The sequence below is a fragment of the Streptopelia decaocto genome, assembly GCF_964273445.1.
Source record: "Streptopelia decaocto genome assembly, chromosome: Z".
NCBI classification, from domain to species: domain Eukaryota; kingdom Metazoa; phylum Chordata; class Aves; order Columbiformes; family Columbidae; genus Streptopelia; species Streptopelia decaocto.
This window is the reverse complement of record NC_138657.1, coordinates 19,619,339-19,638,550: the sequence shown is the minus strand read 5'-3', so window position 1 is coordinate 19,638,550 and position 19,212 is coordinate 19,619,339. Positions and strand designations below refer to the sequence as shown.

Genomic DNA, 19,212 nt, shown 5'->3' with positions numbered 1-19,212 from the left:
ATCATCTGCCACTATGGAGAAGGATGTCTCTGTCTTCGCAACTTCCCCTCAATAGCTCCACACCACTGTTAGATTACTGCCCAAGACTCCTTATTGCTAAACTAAACCAAACCCAGCTCTCACAGTCTTAATCAGTCACATGTTCTAGTCTTCTAGCCATGCTGTTAGCCCTCTGTTGGATCCTCTCCAGTGCCCTCAACTTCTTTTCTTCCCCCTAAATCAAGGCGTCACCTGCCAAATGTAGTTTTGAAGACACGAAACTTTAGCAGAGTCACGGAAGACAGACCCTCAGAGTAAGTGTTTATTTCTCAAATATATCAACACTTTCCCTAAAATTTGTACATTATTTAAGGAGTTAAGTTTAACTTCCAGTAAAAGGCTACTTTTCAGTAAAAGGATTAGGTTTTTCCATTTTGTTTTTTCTAAAGGCAGCTTTTTGTTTCCTTGTTAGGCTAGGTCCTCCTTTGTATATTAGCTGAATATGCTATATAATAAGCTCAGAGTCTATTAGCTGTCAGAGGCTCAATGCATCAAAACCAGAGTTTAGAATATATTCTGTCTTCTTAGCAAACATCAGCTAAAATACTTCACATGCACAATGCACAATTATTGCATGTAGACTGACCTTAGTATTCTGCAATAGTATTCCAAAATAGTTTTAGCATACACAAATGCAGGTGGACCTTCTCCATCTGTTACAGATAACACTGCACAATGCTCAATGCTCAGAGAAGAGAGCATGGATGTAAGTACAGCTGATTTGAAAAGGTGTTGCTCCTGCCTACCTCCTCTACGCTTGAGCTCTCCATACCACTAAAAACAAACACCCAATAGCTGTGTCACCCTCCCAAGATTTCATTTAACAGTGTACTTCCACCTCTCCATGCTACTGGGCCTAACAACACCAACTCATAATTCTTAATCCAGTCTTACTATCACCAAACTGCAGAGAGAAAACTTTGCCTCATTGCACTAACACAAGCTAGAGATCCCTCTCACTGACACATCCCTTGACTTCATACGCATTTTTGAGAGACAGACAGGAGAACAGTGAATGGGATTCAGATCCCAGTCCTAAAGAAGGGCCACCCTGATTGCCTCCCCACCCAACCACAGGTAAGCTAAGTTTATGCTAGGAATCTTTAGGAATTATTAACTGCCCTAGATTTGCACTGTCATGCTTTTTTTCTCAGTGGAGCAAAGGCAACAGTGGAATAGGCATAATTAGAAGATCAAAAGGTGGGCTTTAAGAGTAAACACTACTGTGATTCAAACGTAAAGTATTAATAAGAAGCAACAAAAAAAGAGTATTCTGGATTTTTGCTCCAGCTTAATTGTCTTGTCAAAAGCAGTCCCATTGTACAAATTCTCTGATCAAAGATGTGTTGGACAAGGTCTCTTGCTCCCCTGCTCTTCCCCTCTGCACAAGGAAAGACATCTTGAATTATAAACTCAAACAGAACAATTCAGTGCTTCATTAGCAGGTTTTGTGATGGCCTTAAGGAGAAACAAGTGCACTGCTAAAACTGAGAAGATACCAAGAAATGCTTTTGGACAAAAGGGAATAAATGGAAACTACTGTCTTCAGAGGCCTTAAATAAATCTTCAGATATCAGATAGCCTATTTTACACTATCTGTTTACAGTAACTTCAGCAGATAACATGGCCTTACCATGGACGAAGAAGTTCCAGCGCTTCAGAGAATTTATTGTTCAGAAATAAGTTCAGTGCCATTGAACATTCTTCCAGAGCACACTTGAGATCCATCTTGGATGCCCTAAAAAAGGAGTTTAAATTTAGTCAAATTATAAATACAAACACAAAATTTAAAGGATTTCTAAAATCCAGCTTTACAAAAACAAGTCAGACGCTTAACACTTTATCTGTGCCACATGGGTGTGCCCTCTTTTCTTATTTAAGTGATGTTTATGGCTTTGTCCTCCTTTTTTAACTAGTTGATATGCAACAGGGTTATTTTTACTGCTACTTATATTATTATAACACAAATACTGAAAACTTATCACTGTATCCAAGGTCTCAATTCTACCTGTCAGTACAAACACAGTTTCAAGCTCCGTATTCAGATCTAAATCTCAAGTAAGATGACAAAATAATACTTTTTGCCCAAGCAAGCAGTAAACAAGCACTCACTCTAAAAACTGCTGTGCCATAAACAGTTCTGTCAGAAGCCTCCAGGTATGCCAAAAGCTCTTGTTCTTCCTAATTCACCTCAAGTAAAATCACTTGTACTTGCTAACAAAAACACTACCTAGGCCAGTTTTGTCTGAAAGACTTGGGAGCTCTCAAATTGCTCCATGGGCAGAACTGGTGACAAACTGGACATTCATGGCAGTGACAAATAGCTAAAAGCTACGCAGCCTTCAATGTGCACAGCTGGATCCAGAAAAGATAATCTGCCTAGAGCTTTCAAACAACAGGTTTAGGCTCTATAATGGGCTTTACCAAGTAAGGTTAAGCAGTGGTAAGCAACAGATCATGTCAATGAGATGAATATTTAAGTGCTGACGAGAAGAACCCTGAAGGAGGAACTTAAGAAAGAAGAGAAACAACAAAGGAGTACAGCTGCTCTAAATCTGACACACACGTACAAAATATAAAGTGAGACACAAAAATACGACTGGACAGCTTTTTACACAGAATCATCAACTACACGTACCATCCTTCTCTCTCCATCACACAAAAGGTTTAAAAACATTGGCTCTGGTTTTTGCACCCCTCTGGGGCACAAAATTTGGATAAGGCTAGATGACACCCCAAAACTCTTTTCCAGCTTTATTTTCTGTCATTTTTAAGTGGTAGTACTTGAAAAATCCACTTTCTGTAGAAAAATAAAATCTCTAACTCAATACTTTGCAATTACTAGATATTTATTATTGAACATACCAAGAGGCAAATTCTGCCCTTTATAATGAAGAAGTGAATTGCCCAACCGTCAAAATCCGTCAGTTTTACCATCGGACTGCTGCCAATGATTTTAAATACAATTTAAATATCTCTATTTTCTCCCATACTGGGATTCAACTTGAAAAGGCATTGCAACAAGCCACCCAGGGAAGTGGTTGAGTCATCATCCCTGGACATGTTTAAAAGATGTGTAGATGAGGTTGTTAGGGACATGGTTTAGAGGTGGACTTGGCAGTGCAAGGTTAACGGCTGGACTTGATGATTGTAAAGGTCTTTTCCAAACAAAAATATTCTATGATTCTCTGATTTATGTAGCAAAAACCTACACCCCTTAAAAGCTGAAGCATTTGCAGCTCTGCTTCAATACTCACCATTACCAATTGCTAAGCCTTCACACTCTTCAGCTGCACACACACCGCAGGAGAGGTCATAGTCTCAATGCAACCTACAGCCCTGATCTCCAGCTGTACAACAACCATACCACTGTCACACCAGCTGAGAGGGGGTACCATGGCCACCCAATCAACCAGAACAAGCTTTACCAGCAAAGCAGTCACCTCTTTTCCCATGTGTGTGGGGTTCCTTTTCAGCCCACCACACCCCAGATTTCATCCCAACATCTAGTCCTAGGTGAGTGCATAGGGAATGAGCACTAAAACATGGTCCACATTTGCCCTACTGTCTAGGATACAGGTATAGGTACCAAAGTCTTTATTAGGCTGTACTGATTAGTACTGCATGGCTATTGGAAAGCAAATTTACTTCATTTGTGTTCTCTTCATTGCTGACCTAAGCCACCAATCACATACTGTTCCATTGCTGCTATCAGTTTATGTTCTCTGACTTCAGTACCCTTAAGCTAGCTATCTAAATTGCCTTCCAATTTTCTTAACAGTATTTCAGTGAAGTTATTGTACATCAAGTTTACCGAAGTCTACATATAAATACACAAGCCTCAATAACCACTCTTCATAGCCTAGACTGCACTGGAAAATACATCACATAAAGGTACAATTTATAATTCAGACTACACTGGCTAATCTGACTTAACTTGTTATCTAGACATTTTTTACAAGGTAGTTCCATTCATTATAGCATATATTACGGTCTTCTATTTTTATCAGAAAGCTTTACATTGTGTATTTAAATATAAGTGCACTGGTTTTATTAGAAACCTTAGCTTTGAGACTACTTCATCTGAAGTGTTGCAAGTGAACTGTAAAAAAGTGAAGGGGTTTTTGTTGTCGTCGTTGTTTGTTGTTGTGTTTGGGGTTTTTTTAGGGGGGTTTTTTGTTGTTTTGGTTTTGTTTGCGGTTTGTTTGTTTTTAATTTCCCCAGTCCTAAATTGTTTGTTATGAAAGTCTGTGTGATTCATCCTTAAAAGGCAGTTGACAATCAAGGCTTTCAATGACGGAAGTATATCTGAGTAAACCCATAAGTTTATTTTTCAAATGTCCCACACTACATATACTACATAGAAAGTTTCTAAAACATATCTCTCAATGAAAAACCAAGGGGAAAAAAAGAATATTAGCATTGTGCCAAGACAGTTACAAAATGAGACACCATTTTCACTATGAATTCAATAGGATAATGCACAATTTTTTGTCTCCTCTTTTAATACTGTTTGCTTAATCTCTCTGTTTTGTTTCAGTTTGGGTTTTGTTTTTTGGTTTTTTTTTTTTTACTTTCTCCTTTGTCTCTCAAACACCCCAGTTAATTCTTCCCATTTGTCTCCTCCTTGATGAGGAAAAAAGGAAGGCCGTAGGTCAAGTACATGAATTTTTATCAGAAAGCAGCAACTTGCTGTAGGTCATGTAGGTTTAAGAAATGTCTTCTTCATGTTTCAGTGGACACAGCTTTTTATCTTTACAATGCTACTTGCACTCAAATTAACAAGGGACTTTGCACTTCTCAGATCTAACTTGAACAATCCTTGAAAAATAAGAACATCAGATATTACATTGTAAATGCAAATCATCACTTCATGTTTATGTCTTGCATGGATTTACAGGCCAAAATGCAAATTGTCTTACAATTCTAACACAGAGACACCTTCCACCAAGCCCTCCTGAAAAATGAACCTATAGACCAAGAAAAAGCTACTTAGGAGACACACAGAATATCTCTGTCTCCTCATATCACAAATTCACACCTTCTATACTTTAGCACAAAAACCTCAATCGATCAAGGCCAATCATAAACTCATTTTATATTTTGCAGATTCTAGCTTCTAAACCCAGAAAACAAAACAACCTGGCTGAGCATTTAGTTTGGATACCTGCTAAAGCCTCAGCCTTTATCACCTCTTCATGCTCCCAGTCAAGTGCTTTCCAAAGCCTAGATCAAGGGAACCACAGACTACATTACAAAGCATCCCATCTATTTGGCAAAAGAATGGGTTTAGGACTTCACAGTACATCTGCTGAACTGGTTAAAGGCTTCCCATTAAAAACAATCATCAGAAATAAGTGTGCTCAAGGTCCTACACTACCTACTCAGTAAAGCAGAATTAAAATGTTTATCAAAACAAATTTGAAGAAAGCAATTGTACTTCAGTGCATTCAGGGATGGGGAGTGGTATGAAGTCCCAATAATCCAAGGGGAGATGGTTAGCGACCTGCTACACCACTTGGACACCCACAAGTCTATGGGGCTAGATGGGATACACCCAAGGGTATTGAGGGAGCTGGCAGAGGTGATCACTGAGCCACTTTCCATTATCTACCAGCAATCTTGGCTAACTGGGGAGGTCCAAGTTGACTGGAAGTTGGCTAACGTAATGTGCATCTACAAGAAGGGCTAGAAGGATGATCCAGGGATCTACAGACCTGTCAGTCTGACCTTGGTGCAAGGCAAGATCATGGAGCAGATGATCTTGAGTAACATCACACAGCACATACAAGAAAACCATGTGATCAGGCCCAGTCAACATGGGTTTATGAAAGGCAGGTCCTGTTTGAACCAACCTGCTCTCCTTCTGTGACAAGGTGACTCAACTAATAGATGAGGAAAGGCTGTGGATGTTGTGTACTTATACTTCAGTAAAGCCTTTGACACCCTATCCCACAGCATTCTCCTGGAGAAGTTGGCAGCTCATGGCCTGGATGGATGTAATCCTTGGTGCATAAAGAACTGGCTGGAGGGCCAGGCCCAAAATGTTGTGGTGGATGGAGCCAAATCCAGTTGATGCCTGGTCACAAGTGGTGTTCCCCAGGGCTCAGTATTGGGGCCAGTTCTGTTTAATCTCTTTATGGATTGAGCGGATGAGGGGATTGAGTGCACCCTTCATAAGTTTGCAGATGACACCAAATTGTGTGGGAGTGTTGATCTGCTGGAGGGTAGGAAGGCCATACAGAGGAATCTGGACTGGCTGGACTATTGGGCTGAGGCCAATTGTATGAGGTTCAACAAGGCCAAGTGCCTGGTCATGCACTTCGGTCACAACAACCCCAGGAAGCGCTACAGGCTCAGAGAAGAGTGGCTGGAAAGCTGCCTGGTGGAAAAGGAGCTGGGGGTGTTGGTTGACAGCCAGCTGAACATGAGCCAGCAGTGTGCCCAGGTGGCCAAAAAGGCCAAGAGCATCCTGGCTGGTATCAGGAATAGTGTGGCCAGCAGGACTAGAGAAGTGATTGTGCCACTGTACTCAGCGCTGCTGAGGCCCCACCTTGAATCCCGTGTTCAGTTTTGGGACATTTAAGTACTAGAGAGAGTGCAGAGGGCAACGAAGCTGGTGAGGGGCCTGGAGCGCAAGCAGCTGAGAGAGCTGGGGCTGTTTAGCTTGGAGAAAAGGAGGCTGAGGGGAGACCTTATCACTGTCTGCAACTACCTGAAAGGAGGTTGTAGCATGGAGGGTGTTGGTCTTTTCTCCTAAGTAGCAAGTGACAGGACAAGAGAAAATGGCCTCAAGTTCCGCCAAGGGAGGTTTAGATGGGATATTAGGAAAAACTTCTTCATGGAAACGGTTGTCAGGCATTGGAACAGGCTGCCCAGGGAAGTGGTGGAGTCACCATTCCTGGAGGTGTCTAAAAGGAATTTAGATGAGGTTCTCAGTGACATGGTTTAGTGCTAGAGTTAGGTTAGGTTATGATTGGACTCTATGATACTGAGGGTCTCTTCCAATTGAAATGATTATTTGATTCTATGATTCTAAATATGTAAACAAACTTGTCTAAATTAAAATATTTATACAAGCAATAAAGAAATGTACATGTTTGCGTGTCCTCTTCAAATGTCGCCCTTCAAAGATAAATGTTAAGAATTAAAGAATTAAGAATTAAAAACCCCTCTTTTATATTGACTGAAAGATTTGTAAAACAGTGAATTCTATTAGCTCATTCCATCAATACCATCTGCTAACAAATATTTTTCAAATAACTAATTTTTATCTAGATTTAGAAGCTGTTTTTTTTCCCTGGTACACAAGCAAGGACTCAAATAAAGTATCATCACCACCACGTTTGGTTCCCATATTCTCGTTTCATATTTTCTTTTTAAGAAGCTCTGCTTCACTCAGTCCATGCCTGGCTAGATGATCAATGGCGAGGGGTGGGAAGAGTGGAATTTAAAAAATTTTCAAAATTGCAGAGGACAGATGTACCTTCTGGTCTCCTCCCCTCAGAGCACATTTGGTTCTTGGTGGGCCAAGAACTCCATGAACTGTTGGAACAGAACAGCCCAACACAAGGCAATGACCTGTCACACAGAGTATGGAGGAACTATGCACCATCATCTGCAGTAAGAAAGAGAACTGCAAGCAAGAGATGTATAATCACAAAGTTCATAAAATAATCTGAGGAGAGGTAGATCACTCACAACACAGGTAATTTAACAACTGGATGCTACTTTATTCACTTAGTTGCTAAATATTTATGTTCAGCCTAGAAAGATTAAAAAAGTTTCCTACCACTTCACGTGAAAAGTAACAGCAAACAAATAGATTAAAGTATTAGGGTACCCTACCGCTGTACCATTTTCCTGAATGCAAACATCACGATGTAAGGGCAATGTACTATTTCCACTGCTTCACTAGGCCTCATCTTAATGAAAAGAAACACATTTTCTGTATTTGTATGCTGTAAATATTTCCTGCACCAGCAATCAGCAACTGCTGAGACTTCCTTTGGAAGGAAAATCTAATCCCTGTTTTGTATAATGTAGCCAAGGACATGCCAGCTTTTTAGGTGTTATCAGAGAGGACCATTAGCCTTCAGGCTCCCAAACACCATCATACCACCAGCTCTCGCATCACCAGGGTGCTGTAGCGGTGCCTTATCAATATTGCTAAAACGATTCCATAAACAAGGTTCCTTAAAACAACAGAGCCCTGGGGCTCTGTCAAAACTACTTTTTCCCATGTAATGGGTAAACAGCAGATCTCTCCAGTACGTTGCTGTCAGGTTCTTTTCCTCTGCTACAGACTAGCTCCTGCGCTGCTGCCTTTACGTGTGACAAAGCCTGCAGACACTGCAAACTCTGTACCTCGTGCCAATACATCTACTGTTCCTGACATCAAGCAAGCTTATGAAATTATTCTACCACAAAACTTGGGTAGCCAGTATTCTCACATTCTTATTTCTGATAAGTGAATCATATCCTCTACCAAAGAGTCTCACTCCTGTTTAATTACTTTTCACATATATCTTCTGCTGTTTTCCTACATCTTGAAGCAGGAACATAACCAGAAGTAATCACTCCAACTCTGATTCACAACTTGATACCAGAACAGTCAGAAGAAAAGACCACGCTGACTCAGAAGCAACTTGGCTATCTTCGCTGGCAGACAAGGAACATATTTATGGAGAGGCGCAGAAAAAGCACATTTCCTCCTCTCCTCCCAAAACATCACAAACCTACAGCAAGTTAGCAGATTGATGAACAGTTCAGTAAGCAATGCTGATTCACATTCTCTTTCTGACTCATGTTCTCCTTCTGATTCAGTCTTATTTTGGCAATCTCCTATTTTCCCTACCTCCACATATAGTTTCCTAGAATTGACAGAAACTTAACACATTTTATCACCTCAGATGAGCATATGCTTTAATATATCCTGGAGTAAATTAACACTACTTCAGTGAAATTACTGTTTCACACCCAGTGAATACAGTTCACTTCTAAACAAAAACAAAAACAAACAAAACAAGTGTTGCACAAAGATAACAATGTCACATTACAAGGAGAATAAAACACCACTGTATTACTGCCCAGGTACTTTAAGGACACCTTTTCCCAACACACAGCATTTTATAAGTTATCTTTTCACTACTGTTTCAAACTTGTTTTATGAAATAAATTCCGGCAATAGCTTATGTATCTTGGGCTTGACGTTGAGCTACTCATGAAACTGTCCATAAGGAACTTATTAGCAGCTTTAAGTAGGTTCTTCTAATCAACTACTTGGAGCTGCAACAGAAACAAAGTAGAAGAATACCAATTTGAAAACCCTGAGATATTTTGCAATATTCATTATGAATACGACAATCCCCAAGATGTACACAAAGCAAGAGCATTAGTAATTTAATATGTCTAACAGTTTACAGTTTCTTAAGTCTCCTTCCTTTTTTCCCCTACAGGTTGATTAAAATGGGAACATAAATACTAGCATAAACAAATTTTAAAAGTAATTGCTCTAGTATTTAAAAGAAAGTTATTTAAACGTGTAATGAGTTAGACAATAACACCTATCTGTCCACATCAGGGCTCAGTGTAAGAGCATTCCTGAATTGCAGATACATAGCCTAAGAACTTGGTATACGCTGCTGTCTTCGTATCTGCAGGAGATTTAATCAGCTTTTAATACAATCACCCCTGCTGCAATGACCTACCAATTTTTCTCTTGAAAGGGGATTCTGGAGCTAGAAACAGGAGAACTGCACTAAAGTTTACCTTTGATCTAACTATATTTTTACACATTTTTAATCATATATTTAGAACCGAGTTCCACACCGCTTTATTAACATGGCTTAGGCTAGGCTTAAGCGTGCAAGCAATACGTTGCCTGAATAGGGATTGCAGAATTCAGTTCTTGAACTTCTAAAACCATTTGTTTGCTCTTTTACTACACAGACAAAATAGTCAGCCTCATCTGATAAACAACATTTAATTGCCAGCAACTTGGGTTTATACAGCTACTGTTCTTGCTAACCAAAGTCTCACTTGGCTACAGATACTGAAAATATCTGAAGTTATTAACAGTAGCAAAGCAAAATTTCTTGGGGGGGGGGGGGGAGGAAGTGAAACTAGCAGTAACAATTTAATTTTAAAATACCCACATTAAAACACACATCTGACACAAATAAAAGGAGTGAAAATAAGGTTTTCTAAAAATCAGGGTGTATACAGAGGATGCTATCTGGATGATAAGGATCAAGAAAAGAAGATGCATTATACATCTAAAAGAACACTTTCACAGGAAATAAATACTTTAGCAAACAAGTGACCCTTAACACTTAGGGAAGCTTCATCAGAAGAATCTTTTAATGGTGCTTGCCCCAAATGAAAACCATTCTGGGTGTCAGCCACAGTATTAACAGGTAGGAAAGCAAGACACTCCCACCTTGTAGCATTTTTTTTTGAGTAATATACATGCAAGCATCTGCTAGAGTATTTACTGCCAAGTTAATGGTGACAAAACAGCATTAAGACATATTGTTCTCAGGCAGATCTTGTCCTCTGCAGGAAGATGATAAGTTCCTAATATATGGTCAGAATCTGATACCTACGGTCATTATTCAGAATGCTTCTATGCTTTCAAGTAGAGCTGCCCCTTTGTAGCACTGAATACCTTCAGCTAGAAAACCCAATATTTAACTGTTTATGTTCTACCATGTCAAAAAGATACTCTTGTCACACATCTTAAACAGCTAAGATATGACTTCTTGACGGTAAATAGCAGCTGATCCTCACCAGAAACTACTCAATAGCTCCATTTTCCTGGCTAGGAGGCTCAGGGTATTTTTGGACACTGCTCTAAGTGAATTGATCCTTCCTAGTGTCCAAGAACAATGGTGATCCTGATGCTTTTTAGCCGACAGGATCCCTCTCCTCCTCCTTCCATTACTGAGGGGACTGCTGTGCAGGGACATAGTGCTTCTTCCACATACGTGCCACTGAGCTCTGTGCTCATGTCCACTGCCATGCACACTTAGCATTAAATAAACTCAAGCCTTCAAGAGAGTTCTGTGGGAGCTGGAACCCACTGTCTCCCCAGAAGACTTTCTCCCAGCCAAGATAAAAAGTTGTACTCAAACTACAGTACTCAAACAGGTCACAGTTTACAGCTCATAGAGATATCATTAAATCATCACTTAATGTTCACACCTTGCATGGCCTACATACCAAGATATACTTGGTGTCCTCTTGGCTGGTCTTACTCTCCAGAAAAGATCCAAAACATTTAGAAATTGCCACCACCAAATCACCAATCACTGGTTAAACTCAGATGACCCAGACACTTCGTGTCACTGCAACACGAAGACTTTCTGTCCCTGGTGTCCCTGCTCGTGCTGTGTTGTTAAGTTTGAACTATGCCTTAGATTAGCAGTGTGTCACTAGAACAAGGATACTTCTATTCTTCATCCTGCAATATTCAACAGGCATGCTTTAAGAATGAGGAAACTGGCATTGAACAGATTGTCAGCTCTTGATCCCTGCCAGTCACTGTCTATTCAAGCCTAGGAAGTCCTGTAGCAGTCTACTACTCCTCCTCCTCTCTATTCAGTGTCACTGAAGGGAAAACACAATCATCCTTTACTGTTATAGAGACATTTTCTTCCCAGATTTACACAATAACAACATAAAAAAAAACAGAATTCTTATTTTCTTCGATTATTTTATCCTTCACCAATGTATGCCAATTCTTCTCGTGATTCAACACCTTGCCTCTGTATACTGTCAGATTTTCCCAGAAACCTTGAAGCAGAAAAAGCAAAGTAGCATCCCTGTCCATGGGTAACATATAAGAAACATCTCTACTATGGCTGCTTTCAGAAATATCACTGAACTATGATTCTTAGTAATGTCTTAGATGTAATGTTCCTCGAAATAGATGGTGGTCTCCTATCTCTATGAAATGTTTTGAGGACTGCTCATCTCCTTATGAACATTTTTCAATGTTTATGTCCTTGAAATATCTATTATAGGACTGCATTTGGCCTTCTTTTCATATGCACAGCTAGAAACTGCAAAGATTTGCAATTTCCAGTAGAAATTGCTTTGACATTAACAGTAACATACACCCATGACTATCCACCATATCTGAGCAAGCACACAGAAAACTCAGCTGTTAGTTCTGCTATCTGGAAATATCTCTTCGAATAATTTTCTCCATATTTGGAAAGTATATTACTCCTCACCATTAAGTTAGCCATTTGAGACAAAAAAACCTTTTTCACCTTTTCCCTCCCACCCTTCATTCATATATGAGCCTACAGCACTACTTCACTCTTCTGCTCAGCGATGTACCAAAATCTAGTTTGGGTCATTTCCAAAGGGACAGTGCTATTTGTTATCACTTTTATCTGTCATTTGCACAGACACCAAGTTGCAACGGAAGTATAAATGTCATCAGATAAAGAGTGAGATGCTTTGTAGGAGCACCACTTACCTACCTGACCACTGAGAAGCAGGTGGCACCACTCCTCATTACAAACAGCCACCAACACTTCTATGACATGAAGCAAAAGCTGACATAAAATAAGCTTATTGCCAAATCCTGATGAGATATTCTGTTAGGTCTACATTTTAAGTTCAAGATTGTTCAGTGAAGGGTGGCTGAAGGCTTACATTGTCCTCGGCAGTACAATCCAAAGGCTTACATACAGCGAACATCAGGAATTGCTCATAAATGCAAAAGGAAGAGCTTTCTAACAAGGCACTACTCCTAAAACTCAGAAGTGTGGGACCTCTGTTTGGCCTCCATGAAGCTGGATTTTCTTCTGTACGCATGCTCTGCATTCCTCCCATCCGGAGCACAATTCAGAAAGGTGGAACCAAATTGACTAACCTTTCTCACATTTGGATATTTCTTGTAGCTAACAAATTAAAGCATGTTAAAACCTTTATATCAAAGAGATCACAGTATTTTTAAACTGCTAACCACTTCCAGTTTATGAACAAAAAAATTCTTAAGCCAATGTGTTAGTTTAAAAATAATCAGATACAAGACCAAGTAATCAATAATGTTTTCTATCATAAAATCTTTTTGCAAACTGTTTTAATATTTAATCTAAAACCCAGACTTCAACGCCACTTACAAAAACACAACAGAAAAATCCTGAGCCATAAGGCTAGATGTTTGAAATTATTTCCAGCTTACATAAATCACTTCCTGTCCTAGTCTATTATAATTAATATAGAAAGTCTACAAACTACAGCTATCTGATCAGTATAGTGAATGCTAACCTTTTTTACCCATACAGCAAATGCACTAGTCACAGTTTACCTCCACAGCAAATTCTGCATTCATTTTGCACACATCCCTTTTTATGAGAAGCATGAATTTTAGATCAACAAAATTGTGTAGTTTACATATTCAATGGAGATCTTATCAGCTTATGGGAAGCATTGAAAAAAAATCCATGCTGATGCAAGACAGACTTTATTCCTTCGAAGGCGTAGAGTCTTCACTGTTTCAGAACTTCACCAACACATGCTGTAGTCTGTGTGCTAAACATTCATTTAAGGAAACTCAACTGGCAGCAAAACTATTCAGTGCTGTGCTAGCTAAATTTGCAAACAGGCAGAAATTACTCTAAAAGCTTACTATAGTATGATCCATTCAACAGCAGGCTGTTTTTTTGAAAAAAAAAAAAAAAACAACAAACAAAAATAATCAGAAAAGCACACAACAGACAGCCATCCCCTAACAATGGTCATTTATTTTATATTACATTAGTTTACATAGCCTGGTATTTTGGCAAAACTGCTAAGGTAACACACTTATTTTTACTTTTTTCTCCCTCAGGACTCTCTTGCACAGAGTATTTAAAATCACATTCCACAGCAGGCAAACAGCATTGTTCCTACCCAAGCCCCTCCTGGGTATTAGCTTTCAAATGTATTTTGGAGACACCAATCCACCCACAGAACTTGTAGCAGTGAAGGATGGAAATGCCACACAAGGAGGTAAATCAGTTCAGAGAGGTTGCACCTTCGTCCCCAAAGCTACTTGACCACAAAATGGTAGCATTTAGCCAGTTATTTGCAAAACTGCATCAGGGAAGCCCTGGACTGTTGCCACAATACCAAGGGATCTGCCTTTACTATCCTTTGCATGATAAAGCAATCTCATCACTAGGGCATATTATTTTTCTTTAATAGTGCTGGGGTTTTTTTGTGGTTGTTTTTCAGGGTTTTGTTTATTGTTGGGTTTGAGTTTGTTTTTGTGGTTTTTTTAATTAAATTCTTTCTTCTACCTCTTCTTACAGCTATGGCAGAAAAGCTGATGTAGAGCAAAAAGAAGAAACAGTAGCTAGCTGATATTACACATTTGTATATATAATAAAGAGAAAGCATCAAAAACTGTGTTTTTCAAAAGGAACAGCTGCACAAAAGGAGTTGCAGTGCTCCAAAAAACAGAGACAGTAAGAAGGGAAGAGGTAACTGAGGAAAAAAAAAAAGAGGCAGTTGTCCCTGTTGAAAAACAACAATTATTAAAATAATATGCATGAAAACAAGCGGAGAGTGACTTCACAGTTTTTATCCCTACCCTAGAATTGTCCAAAAAAGTTCAAACTGACAGCTTTTCATGACCCCTGAAAAGGCAGGGGAGGGGGTGCAAGAAGCTGCTGGCATTTTAGGAGGGGTGTCTGCCCTCCCTTCCTCTTTAGAAAAGAAAGTTCTAATTTAGCTTTTCTAAATTTTAGGAATTATTACAGCTCTCAGAAGTAGAAATATGTGTAGTACTGCCTTATGAATTAAATGCATTAAAAGCCCTGAAACACACCAAAATCTTTATATACAAGCAAAAATTCCTTCTTAAAAATCTCATCTGACCTTAAAACTTTCAATGTTGGGCCACCACCTGGCAGGAGACCAATAATGTCTCTTTGCTTTACATTCTGCATGTGAGACTTATTTGTGATCTATAACTTTGGGTGCACGCACAGGACTGTCTCTGTTCTAGTTAGAGAGCAGCCCAGCGCCTACAATGCGTCATGAGAATCTGGTAACGTAACACAAGAAAGTGATCAAAAGGTTTTGTTTCCAAACACTTAATGTCCCTAAGTGACGGTGCACAGAGAGGTAATGAGATAAGAAATTTTCCTGATGGTCCTTCTTACTGAAAATATGGAACTTGCTTATCTATACCAGTGCAGCATCTGAACAACACAAGAAAATAGTTTTTGCTGTATCTTTGCACATTATTATTATTCTACAGACGCAATAAAGCAACTGAATAAGCACAAAGGAAGAAAACCAAGGCAAAGTTGATCATCTGTTTGAGTCTCAGGTGTCACAGGAACAGCGCCAAGACTAAGCCCATTGTACTGGCTGACCAGCACCCACCATAGCCAAGAGCACCGTCAACCCGTCTGAAAACATAAAAAGACAGACCACATTTCTAGCTGCCTTTTATTTTTCTTTTCTTTTTTTTTTTTTCTTTTTGGTAAGGAAAGAGACATGAACAGTCACAAATCTTTCACTTTTGGACTGACCATGGATCAGATTCCCTAAGCCAATAATCAGTTTGTTGCAAGGCCTGTGTTTTTACCACGTGAGGGGGGAAAAGAAACATCAGCAGCTTCATCTGACACCAAGTTCTTGAAGTTCAACAGCAAATTGCGCTGCACATGCACAGTAAGCAAGACACACATTTTCCATAATGAATCAGCCATATTGTGGGAGCAAGACACGTGACAACCCTGGGTTCTATCTACCCACCTGAATATGCACATACAGTTCATCTGATCAATAAAACGATCGTGAAATAATCCTGCTCAAGCATATCAAGCTACTCCAGCACGGGTCTGACACAGCATTGTAAAATATAGGTAATTCTAAAAACTGTTACCAAACAATCAGATCACAAGTATCTAGAACTGACCACAGTTTGACAGAGGGGCAAGAAAAAAACAAAGCAATATCCATGTCTGTTTGCAGGCAGAAGAACCTGCTTTACACTGTTTTGTTGGACACTAAAGGAAATGCACAGCACTACAAAAGGCTGCTATCAGATTTATTAACAGAACTCAGTGGTTCAACAGTGTTTTTAGATGTATGTTTTATCATGAGATCTTTGTGAGTAAACTGAGAATTTACTGCCTTTGAAGACCCCTTATCAGACTAATAGTTTATAACTAATACTCCAGCTGACGTCAATATAGGCAATACTGTATGTAAAAACAAGCACTTGAATACGCCAGAGAGTGACACTGCCAAAATTTAATGTATAATACACAGGTATAGATAGCCACCAAATTGAATGTAATATCTTCACTGTTTCTCTTAGAAAGCAGGTCTAAATAAGACATGCTGATAAGAAAATAGGTTGAAAAAGATACTCCTGAAAGAGGGAGCATATATAAATAACAGTGACAGCTTACTGACAGTTTTACACAAAATGAATAAAAATTCCACTTATGGAAAAAACAAGAAATAAATCATGCAGCAAGTAGGACATCAGGTCAGGCCAGATGTTTATGGCACTAACACTGCGTCACACAAGTATTGGCTCAAATTCAAAGAGACAATTAGGACAGTGTGATCCTAGCAAGACATTCTTCCTAAACTTCAAACCAATTTACTGGAATTTATTACACAGTGAACTTATTGCTAACATTGTAGACCTTAAGTTACTAAAATCTCTAAAAGTACACTGTATTATATTTAACATTTAGGATTTAGAAAGCACAGAACTGTATCGCATTAAATATTTATATTTAAGTAAAAAATTACATAATCTTAAATGGTTAAATCAGCACAGCTACCAAGAGTAGAAGATATACTCTACAAACGCAAAAGATAGCTACAAGTCTGATACTATCCTTAAATTAAAACATTTTAAAGAATGGCATCCCAAAGTACACACCTTGCAGTGTTCTATAACCTACAGCATCCGAGCTGATTAAGCACTGACATCAGCAGGGAAGCTTCTGCTCTCTAAAAGCATTGTTCACTGGAAAGTGCAGAGGAAAAACAATTATTTCACAAACCCATTGTGAATATATCATTTTTCTTGCCCCTTCAAGAAAATCCATCCCAAAAAAAAAAATATATATATATATATATATTTGTAGTTTCAGTGTGCAACATACCTGCCAAAGTAAATTTTCACAGATAAAACCCCATAAATCTGACTACCACATTCATGATTTCAGGGACTAGTCGGCAGAGATAATATACTTACAGGGTTAATTCAGCTAACTTCAGGTATGTAAGTACAGTCCTTATGCAAAAATAAGTGCTGCTTCTCTCACTCTGTTCTTTTTTCACCGCACACACACACCAAAAAAAAAAAAAAAAAACCTCACAGAAGAAAAGCATAAAGAGAAAACTGATTATTTCTGAATATCCATGAAGCTTCTTTAATGAGTTATCAGGCAGGAATAATAAACGGATAGAAGTTCACAAGCCAGCAGCTGGCATCACAGGCACTCTCCATAGCTGAATTCAAAAGAAATGTCAATTAGAGTGGCAGCAGCTACAGTCAATGCTGGAAGCTGATGCCTCTGCGGGAAGAGGATGCTGGGAGATTTTCCCAATCTGTGCTGCAGCCTAATTCTAATCCATCACTTCTAACTGCAAGGAGAAAATGGAGACAGGAGGAACGCAAAGTGATTCATATTTAAAGGCAAAAAGGGAGTTACCTCAGTATTTCCTGCATACAAAAAAAAAAAAAAAAAAAAAAGGTACAATTAGAGTCAGAAAAGAGAAAGTATACTAACGCAACTGCAGCAAAAATAGATCAAACATACAAGAGCTAGTAGCAAGCAGAACTGAGGAAAACTAGCTCATGTTTGATTTTCACTATTTGGCAGTACTCAAACAGATCAACTTTTTTATTATTATTATTAACCCTTTGATACTCCTTCCCTAGAAATCTGAATTTTTATAATAGCTAGAGTCCCATGACCAAAATAAAGCAAGAGCACAGAGAGGCAGCCAGTATAAAAGTTATCTTCACATATATCAGCAGGAATAGGAGAAAGTAGGAATCAGAAGAAAAACAGCTGTAACAGGGATAGTTTCAACCCCTTGGTCTAATCTCTCCAGATGAGATATGGGACAGCTCAGCACATGGGAGCTAAGCAGCAGAAAATTAAACTATGCCCTCCACCATTGCCTTTGAAAAGTATTCTTTAAAGCTGTACCACCTGGGCTAATAGTACCTATTCCTAGCTGTATTTACTGTCATGAACTGAGATTTACTCAAAACAACACCTCGGAGTAAGCCTTTAAAACACAATGCAGGAAACTAGATTTGCATTGACTCTCTTCAGATGGGTGCTAACTAATAACAGCAGTAATACTGCAACCTATTTTGAAAATACAAGCGAGAATGCAACATGCGAGGAAAGAGTTACATAGTATTTCCTAAAACACCTGAGGAAACCAAGGGCTATGATCAGGTAAGACAGGCTTTGCAGGACAGAGATGAGATGGACAGCTGTAACTCTTGGACAACAGCACCATTAAAATCACAATGTTTTGCCCTTTTTCCCTGAAATTCTCCCTAATAGCCCTAAAGACCGAGGAGTTCAGAGACATCTGACTTCTCTGCCACATGACTTGGAAGCAGTGTTTATTGTCACTTATTGTGTTAACGCTTTGGGAGCAGGGATAGTCCAGGATTTCTCTCCCCTTGATAGTGTGTGAAAGGTAAACCTGTTTCGAATCAAGCTTGAGCAGCCAGATCAAAACTGACTCAGTTCACACACGAAACATACAATATTCTGTCCTTAACTCAGCATAAGTTGCAGACAGTCCACACCTGAGGCCTCAGAAAGTATTTCCCAGTAAAAGCTGATAAAGTGTCAGCAGCACATTTCCATAAAACTGATGAAAGCAGGATTTCTGTCTGCAAATATCAACCTATTCAAAAGACTTCCCCTGGACTTTCTTAAAGAAAAAACGACTAATGCACACTCAAGCCACATTCCGCTCAGATTGTTTCCCAAAATGCTCTGAGACAGTTTCAGTCACCAGGGAGAGAAAGGGGGAACACGCCAAACCAAAAGAAACAACCAAAACATAAGACCAGAGAGGTTTTGGGTTTTTGATAGTCTAAAATAAAGTATGTGGCAAACCCGTTTTTCAATCCTTTTTTCTTAAAAACAATCCTCCTTC

General features: G+C 39.1%; 1 protein-coding gene across 5 annotated transcripts in view; it reads right to left on the bottom strand.

Annotated features, from left to right (window-relative positions):
* The window catches only part of TTC39B (tetratricopeptide repeat domain 39B), a 76,300-nt gene that overhangs the window by 24,026 nt on the left and 33,062 nt on the right, over positions 1–19,212 (bottom strand). For 3 of the 5 annotated variants that reach the window (XM_082074973.1, XM_082074969.1, XM_082074970.1), the window contains exon 3: positions 1,673–1,777. In XM_082074973.1, coding sequence (XP_081931099.1) covers positions 1,673–1,767 — 95 coding nt within the window. In that variant the 5' untranslated portion in view covers positions 1,768–1,777. Of the gene's footprint in view, positions 1–1,672; positions 1,778–17,272; positions 17,325–19,212 lie in introns of those variants that run through there. The other 2 variants (XM_082074971.1, XM_082074972.1) reach the window with 2 other exon arrangements.